We start from the raw sequence: 22,270 nt of genomic DNA on the forward strand, positions 1-22,270 counted from the left end.
GTGCCGGGTCCCTGCACCTGCCCATCAGTGACTTGTTTATCTCTCTGCCTGGGAAACAAGCTCCACGGATCCAGATCTGTCCACATCATTTGCTATGCCTTGAGCAGTCACTGGCACACAGTAGTACCACCACACATCTGGTAAACAATGCGTAAGCAAATTTTCCCTCGAAAGCGTCCCATCTAAGATGTTTCTAGAACAGGCCAGATCCCCGGGCTGCCCTAGTGCTTGTGTAAGGGGGTGTCCCACACTTTGCAGCAGGCCCAGGAAGACTCCAGGCTAGAGCCCTGCAAGGCTTATGTGTCATCCAGGTCACAAGTGCTGGCCCCAGCACTCAGCAAAAATTAGAAGAAGGCCAGCATGTCACAGGATCATAGGAGCTGGTGTAACACACAGTAAAAAATACTGTGCTGCACCAGACAGGGCTGGCAGACCTCTGGGCTCCCTGTGAGGGTCCTGTGGTGCCTCCAGGCTCTCCCAGCACCCTCTAATCTGGCTTTGGTCTCTACCTATAGTGAAACTGTCTCTAAGCCAAGGCCAGGCGGCTGCCCCACCCCTCACCCTGCAGTGTAAACATTTCCCAGCTTCCCACAGGCACACACACACACACAAATGCCAGGCTGGCAGCTGGGCCAAGCCCCGCCCTCCACCCTGTTTTCCTCTGAGAACCTTCCTAAGCGCTGCTATTTTGAGCTTTCCTGACAGTGATTGACGACTGGAGGAAACATTTAAAAGCAGCAGTGGGGGTCCGGGTTTGCCAGACAGCACAGGAGGAGAATCCACGGCACATCGCCCTGATTGTTCGGGAGCTGGCGACGTGGCTGTGACTGCGCACCTCTGGGTGCTTCCTTTGGATTAGACAACCTTTACTCATCAAGACTCCCCGCCGCCCTGTCTGCTGACCCACAGGTAAGAGGAGCGACTGTCCTCTGGTTTGACGCTAGTTTGTATCTGAGGGCATTTCTCACCCTGAGCTCTTGCAGCATGCCTGGCTACTGGATAGAGACCAGGGTGGTGGGTGCCACTGATGGCTAAGATAATATGGTGTTTGCCCAAGGCTTTCGTGCTTACAAGGAACTCAAGAGCTGTGATGTCAAAGCTATGATTTCATGCATTTCCCATAATATCCCTGCCAGTGGGCTGTTAATAACCCTGTTTTTCAGATGGGCAAGTAGAGGTGACATTGTCAAAGGTGTGCAGCTCATTAAGTGACTGAGATGGGTTTAAAATCTGGGTGTCCTCAGACCCCAAATAGTACCCTCAGTTCTCTTATTTGTTCATTCTTTGTTTTAAATTTTTTAACTAATTTTACTTTATATGCATGAATGTTTTGCCTACACGAATGTATGTGTACTACATACACGCCTGTTGGATCCCCAGGAACTGTATTTATAGATGGTTTGAGCCACCATGTATGTGTGTGCTAAGAATTGAACTCGGGTCCTTTGCAAGAATAAGTACTCTTAATTGCAGAGCCATCTCTCCAGCCCCGATTATCTACACTACACTAGCAATGAAGTCTTAGCATGTGGGCTTTGATATCAGAAAGGAAGAGCTGGGGGATGAGCCCTGGTCTCAGATCCACAGGTTTCTTATTGCTTTCTGGGTACCCGAGTCCTGTGTAACTTCTACAGTGACGGGAAGGAGGTAGGAGGGTGTCAGGATGGCATGGTAGGCCACTATTTTCTCTTGGCCAACAGCTTGGTTTTGCTTTGTTTGCAGCAATGAGGTCCCGGCTTCGGCTGCCCGTGCCCCACTTGCCAACGATTCGGGAAACTTCAGAGGAGTTACCACATGGGGCACCTGGGCAGGAGCCCCCAACCTCTCCCAGCCTGGATGACTATGTTAGGTCTATCTGTCAGCTGGCACAGCCGACCTCAGTGCTGGACAAGGTCATAGTCCAGAGCCGACCCCACAGACCCTACCGTCCAGCGTGGACCAGAGAGAAGAGGCGCCAGGCTGAGTCTCTAGGAGACTGCTCTCCTTGCTTCAGCAGCCAGCCCACACTGCCCTCTCCTGGCACTGACAACCCTCTGGACTGGCTCTTCGGGAAGTCCCAGGAACAACACACAGATAGAAGAGACCTGCCCAATGGGACCAGCTCTTTTGGCCATGGGGGTGTACACAAGCAGATGGACAAGGACATGGGGAGGCTCTGTGAGGCCAGGGTACCCGAGTATGCCCTGGGAAGAAAATCGGGGCATAGGCAGCAGACCTCCAACCTGAAAAGTTGGACTTCTAGAAAGTCTCACCAGGCTTCAGCTTCCGTCTCCGGCTCTCGCCCCAGCAGCCTCCTCAGTACACTCTACCTGCACCTCCCAGTGATCCATGAACTCTAACCCCTCCCAGCCAAAGTTCATGAAGAATGTGGTGGGTCCCTGTGGCCTCCCCCAGCTTCCCTCTCCTGTGGACTCCTCCTGGCAGGTCTGCAGGGACTGGGCAATTCCTAGTGAGACCCAGTGTCTAAAGAGTACTGACAGTCTGGCTCCTACAATGCAACCTGACTGGTACCATCCGTTTGTCACCAGCTGGCTGGTGACCGTGAAGGAGTGACTTGGTGTCTCTATTCCTTGGTTTTATCATGGTTAAAATGACTGACTGTGAGTGGAGTGACCACCTCCCAGATCATTCTAATGAGGAAATGTGTGCTGTACTCTGGGTGTCCGCCAAAGTCTCATGTGAAATCAAGGGCCAAGGGAGGGGAGGGGGTCTCCGCTCCCTAAAGCAGTGGTTTTCAACCTTTCTAATGCTGTGACCCTTTAATATGTTCCTCATGTTGTGGTGACCCCAAAACATAAAATTGTTTTTGTTGCTATTGTAATTGTGTTACTGTTATGAATCATAATATAAACGTGTTTTCTGATGGTTTTAGGCGACCCCCATGAAAGGGTTTTTTGACCCTTAAAAGGGTTGAGACCCACTGATTGAGAACCACTGTCCAAAAGGCTTCCAAGTAAGGGCCTGGTCTCTATCCCCCTTGAGGTGCATATTTCCTGAGGCCCAACAAAATACATGAGGTCTCAGCAGATTTATCACTGCATTTCCTACGGACTGTCACCTAGGCACCTGGGGAACCTGCTGTCTTGGCTCCAGTGCCTGAATCTCATTGTGGTGCCAGAGACATGCTCAGGGCCAAAATGGAATCTGCAGCACACAGGCTGAAGGCTGCCACATGCCCGGATCTGGCGGCCTAGTCTCCACTTGTCCTTTAGTGTACCTAACATCTTCACCTGAGCCTCTGCCACAGGAAGGGGTTCCCAGGGGGAAGTTGTTCAACCACCTTGTTCTAGCTAAGCCTGGATGTCCAAAGGCTTTGGACATTCAGGCCAGCACTGGATCCCCACAGCCCAGAGAATACCAGCTCCTGGGGGCATCTACCAAGCAAGAGGGTGAAGAGGGGGAGTCGGTGATGGAAGGATTTCCTTTCTCAGAGAGGCAGCTGTGTTCTCAGAGAGCAGAAAAAGAAATCAGAACTCAAGGCCCAGCACCCATTCCCTTGTACTAGGCTGGAGCCAGCTGACCACGCTCGGGATAGAAGTGTCCAGGAGAGAAGGGGAAAGCTGGGGTGCGGCTGAGCTTGCTTGGTGCACTGCCGGTCTCTCTCTCTCTCTCTCTCTCTCTCTCTCTCTCTCTCTCTCTCTCTCTCTCTCTCTCTCTCTCTGTGTGTGTGTAAGAGAGAGAGAGAGATCTTAACCACTTTGCTGTCTTCTTTTGCATGTATTTTCTCAGAAACAGAATGTAAACCACATACCAAAAAGAAAATGTTTCAGACAAGCAATTTGTTCAATTTTCTTATTTGTAAAATGCAGGACACCAACATCATCCTTCACCCTTAACAGGATTGGGAAGCTGGGTAAGTGGACATGGACAGAGAGGCAGTATGCATCTGTCAGCTTGCTGTGTCTCCTCAGTAGCCTCAAACTGCCGTTCTATAAGGCAGCCTTTAGACAAAATGTCCCCATGTGTGATAGGAAGACCGACCTACTGCTCAGTGGGTACCTGTCTGGAGACTAGGTGGGCAAGGCTTGCTTTAGCCAGCCTCTTTCTGTCCCCTTCTGCCAAGCAGTGCGAAGACTGGGCAGGAGGGAGACACCTGGCATTGGCATGGCTCTAGTGGATACCCTATGTGCTCAGAAGTCAGGCTGCTGCACAGTCACGGAACTTGCTCAAATATTCCCTGATGTGAAAGATGCTAATTGTCGACTTGAGACGGTGCTCTGCCCCACCCTACACCACTCTATACTATCAAGTCCATTAACGATCTGGGGAAGGCAGTGCCCCCAAGCTGCAGAGACCAGGGCGGTCTAATAGACACTTTGCAGCTCCCAGGGGACAAATATTCAGAGGGTCAACTATTCACTCCAGGGTTCCCAGAGAGGGGGCAGTCCACGCTTTCTAGGGAAGGATCAGAGTGTACAAGGGGGAGGAACACTGAGTGTTTCACACACTGTACCATACAGTAGAAATGGATGCAGTGTGGCACACAGCCACCAGGGGGAGACCATGAACCACTAAGGTTTAGTTTCAAGGCTTGTTGGGAAAACCTGATCAGACACCATGGGTGGGGTTAGTATATCTGCTCATACTGACAGGTTTATACATCAGCGTTTCCAGAAAAACCGCCAACTTCAAAAGGTACTGATTGTTCTTAGAAGCTACACTTTTCATTGTGGCAGAAGCAAAACTACCCCAAAGGCCGTTTTACAGTCAACTGGCTGACTGTCCTCTAGAGAGCTGAATTGCTTCCTCTGGTTCTTAGTAATTGGGAGAAAGGTCATTGGGAAACAGTTGTCCCAGGGCGTCCCCCACCCACAGATGTACCTCATCTCTCTACAGGCTTCCTACGTGCAATGAGGGAGTTTGTCCCCAAACTGTACACCTAGGCTGCAGTTGCTATGAGCAAGGCTTATGACAACCGGGAGAGTCTCTTCCAGGGCACACCCAAGTGGTGAGTGCTTCAGGAACTTGAAGGTACCTTATAGCCTGGGGCTCAAGAGTAACAAACTGCCCAGTGTCTGAGACCTGTTCAGTGAGCCCCCATTCAGGACTCCAGTGAGTTCTAAACCTTAATGCCAGAAATGTCCATTCTGCTGTTCTTACCAGTGGCGCTCAGGCTCTGGAGCTGCGCCAGCCTGCCTCGTTGACTCCAAAGTCCTGTGAAGTGAACTCTCCCCTCCAGGAAGGAGAAGGGGAGGCTCAAGAGACGCCGGAAGTAAACAAACTGTGCATGGCTGGGAAAGCTGAACCTCAAGATTCACCAGGGCCCTCCCCAGGGCTACAGATGCAGTAAACAGCTGCTGAGGAGGAGGCTCGGCAGCCAGCTGCCAGGGGGAGAGTCTTCCCTACCTGTAAGCTGTGCAGAGCTTCACGAATCATCACCGGTGCTGGGGTGGGCTTTCATTGTGCCTGTAAGTCACCTCTCACCCACACTCCTGTTAGGATACCCCAAGTTCACCAAACTGAACTTGGGTACAATTGTTACTTGGATCAATAATGGATTCCTTTTCTGGGGTGAGTAGGCATATGTATGTGCTGTATCTCCTCAGGAAAAGTTGCTAAGACAATACAGCTAGGGACTTAACTTGTGAGAACCTCAGGTTTGTGTTTTTTTTTTTTTTTTTCCCCCTAAGGAAAAGGTCCATGGTGATAACTAGAAGAGAGGCAAAGTGAACCAGATTTCCATTGTAACTTCCTCCAGCTGCCTGTGTTTGTGATGCCAAGGACAGGCCATTCTGGGATTGTTCTACAGTGATTACTTCAGACATGGGATCCTGGATGGCCAGCTGCAGGTCTGAGACCCTTGTACTGGGTGGTAGGTGAATCACAGGGACTCTGTGAGATGTCAGTGGGCATGACACCCCAGGAGGCAATCATGACTGTCTTCCAGAAATCTGAGACTCTGGACCTGCAGGCTTGCTTCTATGGTGGTTGTTACCTTGAAAAAGCACATACTTCCTCAGACTGCCTGCAGTCTATTAATGCCGCAGAAGGCTCCTGAAAGGTATTTCCTGGTGCCACCCAGGTCAGATCAGTTTGTCCCATGGGTTTAGTAGGCAAAGCCCCTACTGTGGTTAGCTCCCTGCCAGGAGAGGCTGTCAGGGATGAGTTTTGCCAGCTGCCAAGTTCACTGATTTTCAATGTGGACTGTCCCTCATAAAAACCCATGGCATGCTCAGGGCTATCTACCTCTTCCCATACAGCTGCTCCCACAGAAAGGATTGCCTTGAGGAATCCCAAGTGATAAGATCAGGGTCTTGTCATGTGGCTCAGGCTGACTTGAAACTTACTAGGTGTCACAGGCTGGCTATGAACTCATGACAATCCTCCTGCATCAGCTTCTGAGTGCCAGGATTAGAGGAGTGTGTTAATTATTCTCAAACTTAACCTTCTATCAGAATGCCCTAAAAAATTTGCTAAATCACTAATGAGAGAAAGAAAAGTTTTTGTTTTGTGTGTGTGAGTGTGTGTGTGTGTGTGTGTGTATGTATGTGTGTATGTATGTATGTATGTATGTGTGTGTGTGTATGTGTGTGTGTATGTGTGTGTGTATGTATGTGTGTGTTTGTGTGTGTATGTGTGTGTGCGTGAATGGGCATGCACACACATATGATTTCTGTTTCCAGTCAGTTCCCTAGTGATATTGAGGATGTTGACACAAGGACCACAGCAGAGAACCACCCCAACGTTAGTAACATCAGTCCCAGAAACATCCAAAGCCAAGGAAGGGAAACCCAGCCAAGACCCACCCACCACACTCTGTGCCTATGCCAGGGATCTGAGGTAGGCACAGCTCCCTCACTTAGTGGCACAGGTCAAAAACCCAAACCTCTCTAACCCCATTTTTCTGCCTCCCTCCCTGGCTGCCCATCACACTGGAGCTTGAGACTCGGGATGTTTTTCTCCTGAATGGCCCAGGTCTACACTGTGTACAAAGCTTGACCTGACACATGCAGAACCAGGGGGGCGGGGCCCAGTCCCAGCTCCCGGAAGTTCATCACTCAGGTGAGAAAAGAGCCAGTGGAACCAGAGATGGCAGGACTCTGGGACCAGAGCCAGGTCAGAGAGGTAAGAGGCTAGGCAGAGCTGGGGGGCCTGGGAGCGGGCAGGTGGGACAGCAGTGGAGAGCCCTGCTCAAAGGGAAGAGGATGAGAGAGAACCGCAAGGCACCGGAAGCAGGAGACAGAGAGGGGAATGAGGGATCGGCGCTGGTGCCAAAGCCCAAGCTGAGGAGACAGGAGGGCACAAGAAGAAAGGCAGAGCATGGGGTTTTTGTTGGAGATGGCATAGACGGCCCTGGCCTTGCCTGGACTAGGAACCTACGGCCTCTCCCACTGCACATGAGTGGAGGTACCAAACACCGCTGGCCTGGCCTGTGGCCTGCCACGCTGCCTGCTTGACATTGGCCAGCTCTAGTCTAGGACCACAGAAGGCTGTGAGCTGATGAAAAAGCAAGACGAGGGTGGTTCAAGGACCCAGCAGCTACCTCCCAGCAGAGGCCTCTGGGAGTTTCTGCTGGCCCTTTTCAGACACTGAGATGAGCACACCCAGCAGCTAGGTCTCATCCATGGAAATCCCCCAAATAAAACCTTCCACCATGAGCCTTCTCATCAGACTATAAATTGTATAGGACTAGACACAACTAGGGGCACAAAGCCACAACTGAGGTACCCTTGTGAGGTCATGGATGGTGGAAGTCCGGGCATGGCCTGATTTCCCTCAAGTAGATCCCAGCCTGGACCCTGCTAGACACTCCCCAGGGTGTTACAAGGTTTAATAAATCCCTCGTGAAATTCCAGATATCTAGTCTCTTTTGAAAAAAAATCAGTCCCCACCAGGGCCACATTTACACATTGTAGGCATGGGTTCCGATGCGTGGCTGTCACCTAAAGTTAGGATCTGCCCTCCATATGCCCCTTGTCATATGAGCTTGTACCCCAACATCAGTCAAGCACCACTTCTCAGGAGAGGGTGCCACAGTGAACGAGCACAGGTGAGGTGGCCCAGGACACCTGGTCAGGCTGGTCAGGTGAAACTAGTGTGGTACACTCATTGAACTGAGTGTCAGCATGGGCTCAGTGGGAGCTGGCACACTGCCATCTGTGGAGTGTGGGAAGAGCACAGAGGGACCAAATTCCCTCCGCTCTCTCACTGAGTGGTGTGATGGGCAGAGGAAGAAGGGGCTAGACAGGCCCCAAGCCTTGACACCCACAAGCCCAGCACTACATGTGGGTAGAGGTGATGTCCTTGTTGGGACAGGGACACCCCAACCCTGCCTGCTGGTAACCTGGTTCCTGGCCAGGGAGTGTGACAAGAGCCAGCCTGGAACACATGGAGAGTGAAGGAGCTAGGTTGCCCAACTACCCTGGAAACAACAGACGCACACCTCCGCAGTCCACACGAGCCAAGCCAAAGGATGACCCCACAAGCAAAAAGGGTTATAGGTCTCACCTCACGGTGCCTTAGCTGGAAGCTCCTGCCCTCATGGTAGCAGTTGTAGGTTTTGAGCAGGCTTAAGAGTTCTGACCTAAAAAGACACAAGACACATGTGTATACTTGGGGAGTGGGGGGTGAGGGTGGGGCTTGGACAAGGCATGGCCACCACTGGCGTCACTTTTTTCATCTGTAAAATAAATATAGAAGCATATGTTTTTTGCTAACCACATATAATCACCCAAGAGACCGGATTGTCCCATCGTGACACTTGCTCCTTCATCGCCCAGCAGCCTCTGCATCTGGGCCCTTGTGTGAGTTGGAGGAGGACAGGAGTCAAGATGAGGTGCTGAGAAGTTAGCGAAACTCCTCCCAGGGAGGTTCCCACCCCACAGGCAGCACCTAGGGTGTGTGTGTGTGTGTGTATACACATATACATATGTATGTACACACACACACACACACACACACACACACACACACACACACACACGTTCAGTACTGCATAGGAGCAGCACTAACAGCCTTCCTGTGCTCTCCTCTGACCCGCTGCCTCCGAAGACCTCAGTGGCTTGGATCACCAGCTGTTGTGGGGCCTCAAGAGAGGTGGGGTCTGCCTTTTTCCTGTCTTGACTGCCCAGAGGTACAGTTCTGGGATGAGGGTGACAGGGTCCAAGCAGGCCACTCTGCCCAAACACATCAGAAAGCCATTGTACCCTAGGGATTGTCAGGACAGGAAAAATTAGTGTAGTGTTGGGATAGGCTAGGGGATTATGGGGCGTGAGACATGCAGGTGATTTTCAACCTCCCAGGAGGTTGAAAAGGAAGGAAAAAAGGCAGGTAAAACTAGCATGGTAAAACTAGCATGGCATAATCCTGAACTGAGCATCCAGAACGCTTGCCCATCAACACGGAATCAGCGAGGGCTGGTACATGATTGTGTGTGAAGTGGTTGTTACCTAGTATATGTTCTGTCTTCCTGGCCATGGTCCCCTGCTGGACCCACCCCAGTGCTCTGTCACCTTCCCAAGCAGCACCTCCTTCACACACACAGAGCACAACAACAGAACAGTGACATTCTGGGGGTCAGGCGGGTGTGTGTCCTGTGTGTGATGTGAAGATGTTGGGATCCAACAGGCAACAAAGTGCAACTTAGAGACAGCAACAAGCCGGGAGGAGTCCGTTTTGCATTTGCCCTGGGCCCACAGATATCTAAAGGTTGGACACAAAATTATTGGGAACTACACAGGCATGTGAAGTTTATCGTGCCCCATTGTAGAAAGTATTCAAAATGCAAGATAAAATGGGGGCAGACTTTAAAAATTAAAAAAAAAAATATGCTTCTTGGCTGGCAAGATGCTTCAGCAGATAAAGGTACTTACTGCCAAGCCTGGTGAACTGAGTCTGATCCCTGAGACCAAGTTGTCTTTTGACCTCCACATAATTGCTGTGGCAGGCACTCCCCACCCCAGAGACAGACAGACAGACAGACAGACAGACACACACACACACACACACACACACACACACACACACACGTGCGCACACACACACACACACATAAGTAAATAAATAAGTATAATAAAAAGATGCTTTTCTTTACTTCAGAGAAACTATTCCATGTAGTTTTTATGAGACAGAGTGAATAAAAATAAGCAAAGTTAAAATGTATCAATAAAGTACACCTTTTTCATTAAAACCCACAGCCAGATTTTTAAACTGTTTCATACAGGAAGAGTTTTCATATAATTCTAGTCTTTAAGCAAATTAAATACTGTCACTGTAGAGTTCTATGGGCAGCCCCCTCTTGCTCAAATCCATATCCTGAAGAATACCTTGATCTCCAAAGAGGGGTCACCCCCAACAAAAGCACCCACCACTGTCCCCAGGGCAGTACCACATCTAAAGAGTTCTAACACTGGCATCCTGGCCTCCATGCAGGGAAAGGCCACAGGTGGTTGTAGAGTGCCCCCCCACACACACACACACTGCACACTCAAACTTACTTCAGAATGGACTTGCTGTCGCTGATGGGCACATGAGAGCTGGAGGAGCAATCTTCCTTCATCTTCGACTCTTGTCTTCAGACCCAAAAGTCACCTGTCAGAAAGACAGCAAAGGGTGTTGTCTTAGTTAGGGTTCCTACTGCTGTGATGAAACACCAGGACCAAAGTGACCTGGGGAGGAAAGGGTTCATTTGGTTTACACTTCTGTATCATTGTTTGTCATCGAAGGAAGTCAGGACAGGAACTCAAGCAGGGCAGGAACCTGGAGGCAGGAACTGATGCAGAGGCCACGGAGGGGTGCTGCTTACTGGCTTGCTTCCCATGGCTTGCTCAGCCTGCTTTCTTATAGAACCCAGGACCAGCAGCCCAGGAATGAACCACCCACAACAGGCTGGGCCCTCCCCATCAATCACTAATTGAGAAAATGGCTTACAGCTGGATCTTATGGCGGTATTTTCTCAATTAAAGTTCCCTCCTTCCAGATAACTCTAGCTTGTGTCAGGGTGACATGAAATTATCCAGCACAGGTGTGCTGATGGGGAAGCCAGGAGGAGCCCCAGCCAGTGTCGTACAGGCATCCATAGCCCTGGTATGAGAACATTTATCCACACTAAGGTCATGCTTGTTCAAGTACAGGGTGGTTAACATTGGAAGTGTCAGGTCAAGGAGCTCATCTGTCCCTCTGGAAAGTTCTACAGGCTCTCCAAGATTCTGGGTCAGTTCCTAAGCATTTTAAGTCACATACTCTTTTCTCTTGGGTGAACATTCTGAATGATGGCTTCTTCTTGGCTTTTCTGGAGTTTTCCAAAACTACTCTGGTCCTCTCTCTTCCTTTCCCACTGAGCTGGGGCAATGATCTATCAATTACTTTGGAGTCTACTCCCTTGGGCCATCTCTTCCCATGAGGACTCATTTGTATCACATGTATTCCTTCTGGACCACAAGCAGTTCTATGAATTGTCTAGTCCTTACAACAACACAATGATGCAATTAGAGTTTTCCTGTATCAACCACTGGCTCCAAAATAAATGCGCAGAGACTTACTATTAATATAAATGCTCAGCCAATAGCTCAGGCTGGCTTACTACTTGCTAACTCTTACATTTAAATTAACCCATTTCTATTAAATATGTATTGCCACATGGCTCATGGCTTTCCCTGTCCTTTAGCATGCCTTGCTTCCTGGGTGACTGCCCTGACTCCACCCTTCCTCTTCCCATCATTCTCTCTGTGTCAGGCTGTCTTGCCCACTCTCTTCTTGCCCTGATAACAGCCAATCAGTTTTTTATTAACAACGAGCATAATCCACAGCACTGTGAGGCTCTAATCAATATTCCCACTTTATGATGAGCAAAAAGGATAGAGATGAAGCCCCAAACCAACCAATGAACAGGAGTAGGACACTCTTCAGACATAAGAGTCTGGGTGCCTGATTCTGGCCTCTCGACTCCTCCACTCTATATGCTCTTGGCAAGTTCTTAATCCTATAAGCCATGTGGATCCATGTCCAGCATCCCGTTTCTGTAGTGGATTCACATTTGAAGCTCTCTGTGGCTCCCTCGACCCACAGTCAGGAAGCATGCTGGCCTTCAGGTCTGCCCATACTGCTTTCATGGAAGTACAAGAACCTCTCTCTGTCCTTTTGGCATCTTCTGAATTATAGTTATCCCTTAGCACACGCAGAGGTGTGCTTCGCCCCGTGGGTTCCTGAGATTGTGAAAGGTGCCACACCCTATGATTGAAGGCCTTCTCAGCTTAGCTATGCATCTGTCTGGGTTGTGGCCACATCTTGTAGAGTTTTAGGTGAAAACAAAACTCACATTGAATCTTTTTCTGTCAGAAAATTCACAGGCAGCAGACTCATTTTTTGCTAGATCCGAGCAACATAGCACATTACTATTTCTTACTGAGTGGAGAATTTGCTCCTTTTCACTTATCTTCGGTGTGTCTGTCCAGACAGCATGACTGCCTGTGGAGCATTCAATAACCACGTCATTAAATCAAACAAGCAAAACGAGGGTTCCTTGACCCAAGCACTGATGCCTGACAGTCAGCCTGATGACATGATGGCTACTGAGCGACTCTAACAGATGTGTAACGCATTGAGTGTGTCTATGAGGGACACAGGGATGCTTCGTGTCTGGGCAGGGAGAGTTCATCGTGCTCCTCAGGATGGCATTCAACTTAAAACTTACCAGCTAGTTATTAAAATTTTATTTCTAGAATGTTCCTCTTAATAATTTCAGACCCCTGGAGCTTATGCAGGGACACTTGGCTCAGTCTGGGAGGAAGGGACTGGACCTGCCTGGACTGAGTCTACCAGGTTGATCGCAGTCCTCGGGGGAGGATTTGCCCTGGAGGAAGTGGGAATGGGGTGGTAGGCTGGGGGTAAGGGGAGGGGGTGGGAGGGGGGAGAATAGGGGAACCCGTGGCTGATATGTAGAACTGAATGGTATTGTAAAATAAAATAAAATAATTTCAGACCAAGGTTGCCCCCAGTTACAGAAAGTAGAGATAGGCTAGAGCTACTGCTTTTGGCCGAGGGCCTTCCCTGAGGGTCCTTCCTATTTGCTGGGCAGCAAGATGAAGCCCAGTATACCCTCAGTGCTGGTACAAGCTCTACTCTTTAATCCCTCTGATCAGTCCAGTGTGCTCCTCTTCTCTCCCTGCCTGAAACCCACAAGACAGATATCATCCCTGAACAGCCATTGGTTGATTATAGAAGCAGGAGAATTACCACTGGCCAGGAGAAATGAAGGATGTAGGGGAGATTATCAGTATTTTCCCAGGGGCCTGCCCTGAGAAAATCCCTCCCAGGGTCCTGGGGAAGACGCTAAGTCTGGTGTGGGGTTATCTGAGGGAAAAGAACCTAGGTGCACCATGTTCTTTTGTCCGTTTACTTTTCTTCTCTAAGACAAAGATCTATCTCCACAGCTTCCGCTCCATCCTGACACTCAGTTCCTCTTTGTCCTTTCTATTTCTGTCCTCTCGTAGCCTAATAGTAAGCTCCTAGCTTTCAATCTCATATTCATCTTCAGTTTCTCCATCCATGCTCATTTCTTCTCTTCCTTCTCTCTTGACCTGACCCAATCCTTATTCTTTACAAAAGATCTGCCTTGTTCCTTTCTCTCTGCCCATGTGACTCTGCCCTACCATCCACAGAAACTCTGCCTTGTTGTCTTCCCTCTGCCTGGGCCAGGAATTCTGCTCCAGTCTTTACTGCACCTGGTTATACCAAAAGCCCTAGTGTTCTGAGTCAATCACTCTTCAGTGCAACTAGGTCTGAGGGAAAGGGATAGTCTGAGCTTCATTTGCACAAGAAACAAAGCTGTGCATCTATAGTCCACCTGGCTCCTAGCTTCTGTAGGGGTGTTACCTAGTAGATCAGCAGTGGGTCTGAGAAGCTTGTTCTGTTTGTCATATGGCCTAGTATATGAGCGCACAAGAATTTCATAGCAGAAGACAGCTGATAAATATTAAAAGCTGAATAACACCAAATATTCCTCGATAAATGGCTTCCCTCTTGAAGAACTCTTTGGTCGATCAAGGTATAGCTTATTATATTCAGCTGAACTCTTATTTCATATTCTTGTGGCCTGTGACAGGAGATGTGCTGAATAGCAACCTTAGAACGATCCCATCAACACAGCTCTACCCATTCTAAAGCAAGACCAGCCATGGCCTGCAGAGAGGCCCGGCCCCTTGCAGGGCAGGCTTCGGCCTATGTAGTGATGCAGCACTGCCCCTCTGGGATCAGAGCTGGGGACTCCCTGTGTATTCTCGTTGGCCCAGCAACAGGGTTTTCAAAATAGGGCTAGGTTCCTCATGCTTGGCTTGTGGAAAGAATGGATGTACTCCATGTCTGGGTAGTTAGTTCCTCAAACTTGCCAGAGCAGAAGTGTTCCACCCAGGGGAATGCCCGGTGTTGGGGTTTCTGGGTCGAGGCTGGTTCCACAGGCCTATGGCATAACACTGTGAAATTTTGAGCAAGCTCCTTACAGAACGGGCTGCAGTAACTCCAGAGTGATGGCCAGTGGGGTTTTCCCTTGCTGTCCTCTGCATCTTCAGCCAGCTTTTGCCCCTTTCCTTCACGAAACCCCAGCTTTGCCCAAGCTTGACATGCTTTCCTTTCACAGGGCTTTGGCTGTGTTCCAGAAGAGTCTTCCTCTCTGCCTCTCCTTAGCTGCCCCAGCAAACCAGTTGCAAAGCAAGCCCTGGCCAGGGTGGGGTGAGCGGGAGGAGCCTCTCGCCCGGGGCCCTTTCGGTATTTATAATCTCAGCTGACTCCGTGATGCTCCTGGGAGCACCAGAGCACAGCGGGGCGGTCGTCAATGTCTTTCTGCTTCACCTCTCGTCTCTGTGACCAAGAACACCTACTTTGCAGGGAGAAGTGAGTACAAGAGTCGTTCATAGGCTCCCCCACAAGACAGTTCTTTCCGAGCTGTACATTCAGCAGTATGTAAGTCAGGCTCAGCCCTGTAACCCCAAACTGAAACAGGGGGGTCATTGCAAATTGAAGTTTGGCATGGACTCCAGAGTGAGAGTATGTCTCAGAAAGAAAAACAAAAATGTAACTGTGTCCAGGGACTAAGGGGGTGACTTAGTTAGGGAACTGTTGCCACAGAGGGAGTTGGGGACACATTCCTCTTTTCAAAGTGTAGATCTTCTGGTTTACTCAAAGGAAACAAGAAATCTGGGGTTTTATGAGTACTTTCTACTTAAAGCTGGGTGCTTCAGGCAGAAACCCTGGCTGCCCCCAGAATGATTATGTAAAATGATTAGTAATCTCCCCAACTCCCTGAACGTGGGGCCATGCTACCAATTCTGGCCTTTCTGCTACAAAGGGACATGTGTGGATCAACTTCCTGATGGCATTAGCAACCAGTTTCCTGATACCTACTCACACTCACTCCACCATGAGTCCGCACATGCAAAAAGTAGAAACGAGGTTCTGCATAGGACAGCAAACATGTAGCACCTGTCTGCCTGAACCTGGGCCACCTCCTTTAATGTCTGTTTTCCAGTTCTACCCACTTTCATGAGAATCCCCACACATACTGGGTTTTAGAGGCTGTCATGAGTGGTGTCTGGAACCTCTCTGGTTTCTTCCTTGGCAAGTCTGCTGTGGTTATATAGAAAAACCACGGACTCTTTATGCCTACTTTTTATCCTGTTACTTTGCTGAGAGTGTTGATCAGTTCTGAGAGATGTCTGAAGAGTCTTTAGTGTTCTTTAAGGACAGGGTCACGTTGTCTACAACTGGGAACAAGTTGGCTTCTTCCTTTCCAATTCGTATCCCATTTTTTCCCTTTCACTTTTCTTACTGTTCGTTGGCATCCTTGTCTTCTTCCAGATTTTACTGGAAATGCTCTCAATTTCCCCCCATTTGGTACAATGCTGGTCATAGGTTGGCCATCAAGGATTGACCAACCTATTATTCACAATTATTTCACAATAATTAATATTGTGAAAATGGTTATATTACCAAAGATGATATACAGATTCAACACAATCCTCACTCAAATCTCAATGACATTCTTCATAAAACTAGAAGAAAACAATTCTAACATCTATATAGACCAAAATAGCCAAAGCAATCCTCAGCAGAATGAATAATGCTGGAGGTATAACTGCACTTAATCACAGTATATCACACAGTCACTGCACCTGTTCCCAGTATATCACACAGTCACTGTGCCTGTTCACAGTATATCACAGGGCCACTGCACCTGATCCCAGTATATCACACAGTCACTGTACCTGTTCACAGTATATCACACAGCCACTGCACCTGATCCCAGTATATCACACAGCCACTTCACCTGATCCCTGTATATCACACAGCCACTGCACCTGATCACAGTATATCACACAGCCACTGCACCTGATCACAGTATATCACACAGCCACTGCACCTGATCCCAGTATATCACACAGCCACTGCACCTGTTCACAGTATATCACACAGCCACTGCACCTGATCCCAGTATATCACACAGCCACTGCACCTGATCACAGTATATCACACAGCCACTGCACCTGATCCCAGTATATCACACAGCCACTGCACCTGATCACAGTATATCATACAGCCACTGCACCTGATCACAGTATATCACACAGCCACTGTGCCTGTTCACAGTATATCACACAGCCACTGCACCTGTTCACAGTATATCACACAGTCATTATAACAAAAATATCAGAGCAGATGTTAGATCAAGGACTGGAATAAATGACCTGCAATAAGACACACAGCCATGGCCACCAAAATTTTGACAAAGGTGTCTGTCAAAACCATATATTGCAGAAAAGACAGCCTGCCTCACAGATGTGCTGAGAAAACTAAATTCTTCTGTGTAGAAGAACGAAACTAGCCCTTATTGAGAGCCTGCAACTTGGAAAGTGCTAGAGAAAAATGGGAAGAACACCTCATGTCTCAGACATAAGCAAGGACTTCCTGAAAAGACTTTCCAACTGCTTATGAAAAAACCCCAGGAACTGACAGATGACATCATGTGACAAAGGGACAGCTGGTAGAGTGAAGGGACCACCTACAGAGCATGGGAAAATCATCGACAGCCACGCATCAATGCACTGATATCTAGAACACATAAAGAGCCAAGGAACTTACACAGAAATCTGAATCATCCGATGACTTAAAAGAAGAAATACAAATGGTCAATAAGTACTTGAAAACGTATTCAACGTTCTTGGCCATTGGAAAAAACACAAATTAAAACTGCCTTAGAGTCCCTCTCACCCCAGTTAGAACATCTGTTATGAAGAAAACAAATGCTGGCAAGAACGTGGGGGAAGGGAGCTGATACGCCACTGTGGGGATGTAAATTTGTGCATTCACAAGGGAAATCAATATGGAGATTCCTAAAAAAAATGAGAAAAAGCAGTAGCGTATGACGTAGCTACGCCACTTCCACGTATATGCCTGAGGGTCTAAGTCACATACCCATGGATGTTGTTGCTGTTGTTAACATTTTAAAGAAAAAGAACCAGCTCCTGTCTATTGCCATGGACCATGGACACAGCGGCACACGCAATGGAATTTTATTCAGCTGTAAGAAAAAGATGAATCATGACATGTGAAGAAAATGGATGGAGCTGGAGACCACTGTGTAAAGTAAATGGAGCCAGACTCAGGAAGACAGTTATCTCGGGTTCTCTCAATATGGAGCCTAGGTTTAACTCTCTCTCTCTCTCTCTCTCTCTCTCTCTCTCTCTCTCTCTCTCTCTCTCTCTCTGTGTGTGTGTAACTAGAACAAGGATCATGAAGTAGAGAAAGAGATCACAATGGAGGGAGTGTACAGAAATGAGGGTGATAGAATAATGTGATATGAAAACAAAAGAAGGGGGAACTATCTGGAAGAAGGAAGGGAACAGAGGTGGGCGGGGGCAGGAAGCACAAGGGAGGACAGTGAGGAGGGAGAAGAGTCAGAACAAAGTATAATGGCTTATGTGCTTAGAGATGCTACAGTGAAACCCGTTACCTGATGTGCTAATGCAAAAATTAATTTAAATTTTTATTTTAAATAGTCTCTCTCTCTCTCTCTCTCTCTCTCTCTCTCTCTCTCTCTCTCTCTCTCCTCTCCTCTCCTCTCCTCTCCTCTCCTCTCCTCTCCTCTCCTCTCCTCTCCTCTCCTCTTCCCCCTCCCTCTCCCTCCACAAGAGGAGGCCAGACGCATCAAATCTAACCAAGCTGGAGTTACAGACAGTTGTGAGCTGTCCAACACGGGTTCTGGGAACTGAACTCCAATCCTCTGCAAGAGCAGTATACGCTCGTAAACACTGAGCCCTCTACCCAGCCTCCCTAAAATTATAAACAAATATTTTTAAACAAGTTTTAGGCTTATTTAATTTAATATGTATGAATGTTTGCCTGCATGTATGTATGTGCACGACATGCCAAGTAACCAGGGAGGCCAGAAGAGGGTGCCAGATTCCCTGGAAGTGGAGTTAACAGATGGTGTGAGCCACCAAGTGGGTGCTGAGAATCAAACCTGGGTCCCCTGGAAGAGCAACCAGGGCTCTAAGCTGCTGAGCCTTCTCTCCAGTCCTCCCCCCTGCAATTTTGTTTTAAAGAAAAAGAACCAGTGCCTGTGTGTTGCCATAGTTAGCCAGAAAGCCATGTGTTCTAATGATGCTGTGATTCTGTGGGTCTGCATCCTTGACCCATCCACAGTGGATTTGCACTTGGAAAGAGAAGCAGTGCCGGGCTAACTTACACACTGGTGTTTCAGGCATTTCTTACTACAGCAGTCAGGGCTACATAGTGAATTAAAAAAAATAAAGAGAAAGAAACGAAGTGGAGCACACACTTGCAAGAGAGACATACTTCAGTATGGAGCTAGTTTGTGGCTTTGGACTCATACCTGGCTTAGTTGACAATACCTTTATTCTCCCTCAGAATGAGAATACTCCCTTTCTCTTACTATGCAGTAGAAGCACCCGTAAGTGGAGTTTCCTTTAAGTCAAGCAGTGGCTGTTTATTAACAGAAAGGTCTTTTTAAGGGGCTCTAGGCTGGGAGCTACTAAGATCTGAGTGGCTCATATGCATGCCTTGCCTTTTGAGCCTTGATTTTCCTATCTGTGCAATAAGAATATTGCCCTCCATGGCTTTGATATCTCCTCAGCTGAAGAACTCTTTATTCACATGGGAAATTTATGCAGGTAAAATTTAAGGGGACTGCTTTGGTTGACAGAAAGGCAGTTGGCAGGGAGCCAATCCATTAGAGCACCAAGTGACGGTTTAAGGAGACACTGCCTTCTCTTGTCTGCCCTCAGCAGGTCCCTGAGGACACGCCCCAGGAGCTGGTGGTTTCTCTTGTAGTCGGGTAGCATCAGATGCTCAGAGGGGAAAGGGTGGAAGCGGGGGGGTGGTGGGGGGGGTGGGGGGGTGGGGGGGTTGGGGGGGTGGGGGGGGGTGTGAGGAGCAGCTGGATTTCTCACAGGGTAAACAGAGAAGCTTGTCAGGGAAGGAGTATGCCCATTCATGGGAGCACAAAGAGTATGCCCATAACATTCATGGGAGCACAAGGAGGCAGTAATCATGGGGGGCGCTTGGGGGTTGGGGGTTGGAGGGAAGTCAGAAGGGGCCATTTCAGCAAAACAGGTTTTCCAACTTTCCATAGGCCATAGGTCTCCTGGGGGAGGAGCTTCAGGTCCTTAGAAAAACAGCCTCTGTACTAGAGCAACACATTATTTCATTGTCCTCATCAGCCAGGAGGCCTTGGGTGAGTCACTTGGTATCCCTGGCTGTCAAATGCCTCCTCCCCGGTGGGTAGAGTGTACACCATTCGCCACTGAGCTCCAGAGTTTGAGCTTTGGGGTGTCCCACAGAATCCCCCCTCCTCAATTGCTTAACCAGCCTTGCAGAAATGAAGACATTCTAGAGATAACTCGTGACTTTCGATCTGACTATAGGGCTATTGAAACAATGGACTCCAAATAAATGGGAGTTTCCCCAGAAATCTCATGTTGGGAGAAGGACAAGACAAGCAAAGGGGAACTTGTCTTCTGGAAAGAGATTTCACCTGGTCCTCATAACCTGTCTGTTACATACAACCTTACAAGATCAGACAAGGTTGTGTCAAAGGTAGGAGGGACCACACCTTAACCAGAACTGGCTAGATGTGCATACCCCTGACCCTCTATTTAAATTTTCACTGCACTTCAGGATCCTGGAGATGTTGTGGGATATTATTTTAACTAGGCAAAGATGTGTTGTATTTTTTTATACTGCAGAATATTACTTTAACTATGTGAGGGTGTGTTACATTTGTTTCTGCTGCCTTTGTTATTGATGTAAAGATGTGTTACATTTGTTTGTGCCACATTTGTTTAACTATGTAAAGATGTACTGCATTTGTTTCACCTTGCTTGCCTAAGACACCTAATTGATCTAATAAAAAGCTGAACAGTCAATAGCTAGGTCGGAGAGAGCTAGGTGGGGCTGGCAGGCAGAGAGAATAAATAGGAGGTGTGGTGGTATTGTGTTCCCAAAAATATTGTGTACCCTAATAAACTTATCTGGAAGGTCAGAGAAGCAGAAAAGCCACTAGATACTTAGGATAGGCCATGGTAGCACACACCTTTAATCCTAGCATTCCAGAGGCAAAAATCCATGTGTTCAAGGATACAACGAAGCATGGTGACTCACGCCTTTAATCCCAGAAAGCGAGCCTTTAATCCCAGGGAGTGGTGGTAGAAAGCAGAAAGGTATTTAAGGCGTGAGGACCAGAAACTAGAAGATTTGGCTGGTTAAGCTTTTAGACTTCTAGCAGCGCAGTTCAGCTGAGAGTCATTGGGATGAGGACACAGAAGCTTCCATTTTGAGGAAATAAGACCATCTGAGAAGCTGGCCAGGTGAGGTTAGCTGTGGCTTGTTCTGTCTCTCTGATCTTCCAGTGTTCACCCCAATACTTGGCTCCGGGTTTGTTTTATTAATAAGACCTTTTAAGATTCCTGCTATAAGGGGGAGAAGTCTAGAGAATGAGAGAAGGGATCCCCCTGGGGTCAGAAGCCAGGCAGTCACCAGCCAGACAGACACGAGAAGCAGTGAACTGAATAAGATATACAGAAGGAAAGAAAGGTAAAAGCCCTGAGGCGAAAGGTAGATGAAAAGAAACAGATTAAGTTATAAGAGCTAGCAAGAGATAAGAGCTAAGCTAAGGCCAAGCATTCAAAACTAATAATAAGTCTCTGTGTCATGATTTGGGAGCAGGTTGGTGGCCTAAAAGGAAGTCTGCGCCATTGGAGGTCAGAGGGACTTGTGGGGTCACTGGCCTTCTTTGTCCCTCTTCCTAGTGTGACCGCATTGAATATATCTCCTTTTTCTGTTTTCCACTTTTTTTTAGGGGGGCGGTTCGAGACAGGAGTTCTCTGTGAAACAGCCCTACCTGTCTGGAACTTCCTTTGTAGACCAGGCTATTCTTGAAGTGACAGAGATCTACCTGTCTCTGCTTCCCTAGTGCTGGGATTATAGGTGTGTGCCACTGTGCCTGGCTTCTGTTTTCCATTTTCAGTTTGGCTCTTTTAATTAGCTTACTCAAGAAAGGTAGCCAGACCTGAGTTGGGGCACAAGTTGTGACTACCACTTTGGATAACATGTGAACATTGTTTTGCCTTTAAGATCCTTTACTGGGTTGATCTGAGCCTGCTGTTGCTCATTCTTATGCTCACAGTGTCTTAGTGAGTTGCACAGTGTACCTAAGGAGTGTTCTAGAGACTTGCTGACAGGGAGAGCTTGAAGAGAGAACACTTCCACTCCTGTCAGGAAGCAAAGTGGAGTGTCTCTTTGGGTTGTTTTTCTGAAACTGATTGCCTAGTGCCGAATCTCCCTGTGTTCTGGGCAGGGTGTCCAAAGGCAAGCATCTTCAGTGGTCTACTTTTAATCTTTTACAATCAAAAACTATACTCATACTCTTAGCTGGAACCGAATCTGAGGCAGAGGTTCAGTGTGCAGACAGATGCTCCTTGGGAGAAGTAGATGGGGAGAAGATGCAGCTGGCCTGGCCTGGCCTGCCACCCGGGCAAGTTTGAAAAGCAGCCACAGATGTAACTGGACATCCAGAGTCAGCAGGGCTACTCCTCCCTCTCCCCCTCCCCCAGCAGCCTTTGTCCTGGTCTTGCGCCCCCACCCCCCAACACACAAAGCTCAGACCTCCAAGCTCACTTCCCTGGCTGGTATAGATGCATTCTCCACTCCTCAGAGGAGCCTCAGGAGGTAGCATTACCTGGCTACCTTCCCTCCGTGAGCAGACAATGAGTGAGTTGTCCCACTTTTCGCTTCAGCGACTGCTCTGTTCTGCCAGGCCTGT

At 48.4% G+C, this 22,270-nt stretch overlaps 2 protein-coding genes across 5 annotated transcripts in view; one reads left to right on the top strand and one right to left on the bottom strand.

The window, feature by feature from the left end:
* Positions 1 to 22,270, bottom strand: part of Rassf4 (Ras association domain family member 4) — a 40,877-nt gene that overhangs the window by 14,340 nt on the left and 4,267 nt on the right. For all 4 annotated transcript variants that reach the window (XR_006070551.2, XR_013050096.1, XM_015997270.3 and 1 more), the window contains exons 2-3: positions 10,437 to 10,530; positions 8,449 to 8,524 (exon numbers count right to left, since the gene is read on the bottom strand). Coding sequence is in view for 2 of the 4 variants with exons in the window: in XM_015997270.3 (XP_015852756.2) it covers positions 8,449 to 8,524; positions 10,437 to 10,498 (138 nt within the window). In the remaining 2 variants the exon portion in view is untranslated. The remainder of the gene's footprint in view (positions 1 to 8,448; positions 8,525 to 10,436; positions 10,531 to 22,270) is intronic.
* Positions 693 to 2,821, top strand: Depp1 (DEPP autophagy regulator 1). Its single transcript, XM_006978542.4, has 2 exons — positions 693 to 909; positions 1,723 to 2,821. The coding sequence occupies exon 2, from the start codon at positions 1,725 to 1,727 to the stop codon at positions 2,337 to 2,339; it is 615 nt and encodes a 204-aa protein (XP_006978604.1). The 5' UTR covers positions 693 to 909; positions 1,723 to 1,724; the 3' UTR covers positions 2,340 to 2,821.

Source organism: Peromyscus maniculatus, chromosome 3 (genome assembly GCF_049852395.1).
Source record: "Peromyscus maniculatus bairdii isolate BWxNUB_F1_BW_parent chromosome 3, HU_Pman_BW_mat_3.1, whole genome shotgun sequence".
Taxonomy (NCBI): domain Eukaryota; kingdom Metazoa; phylum Chordata; class Mammalia; order Rodentia; family Cricetidae; genus Peromyscus; species Peromyscus maniculatus.

Coding starts and splice junctions, on each gene's coding strand:
- Depp1 (XM_006978542.4), top strand. CDS start 1,725: ATGAGGTCCCGGCTTCGGCTGCCCGTGCCCCACTTGCCAACGATTCGG.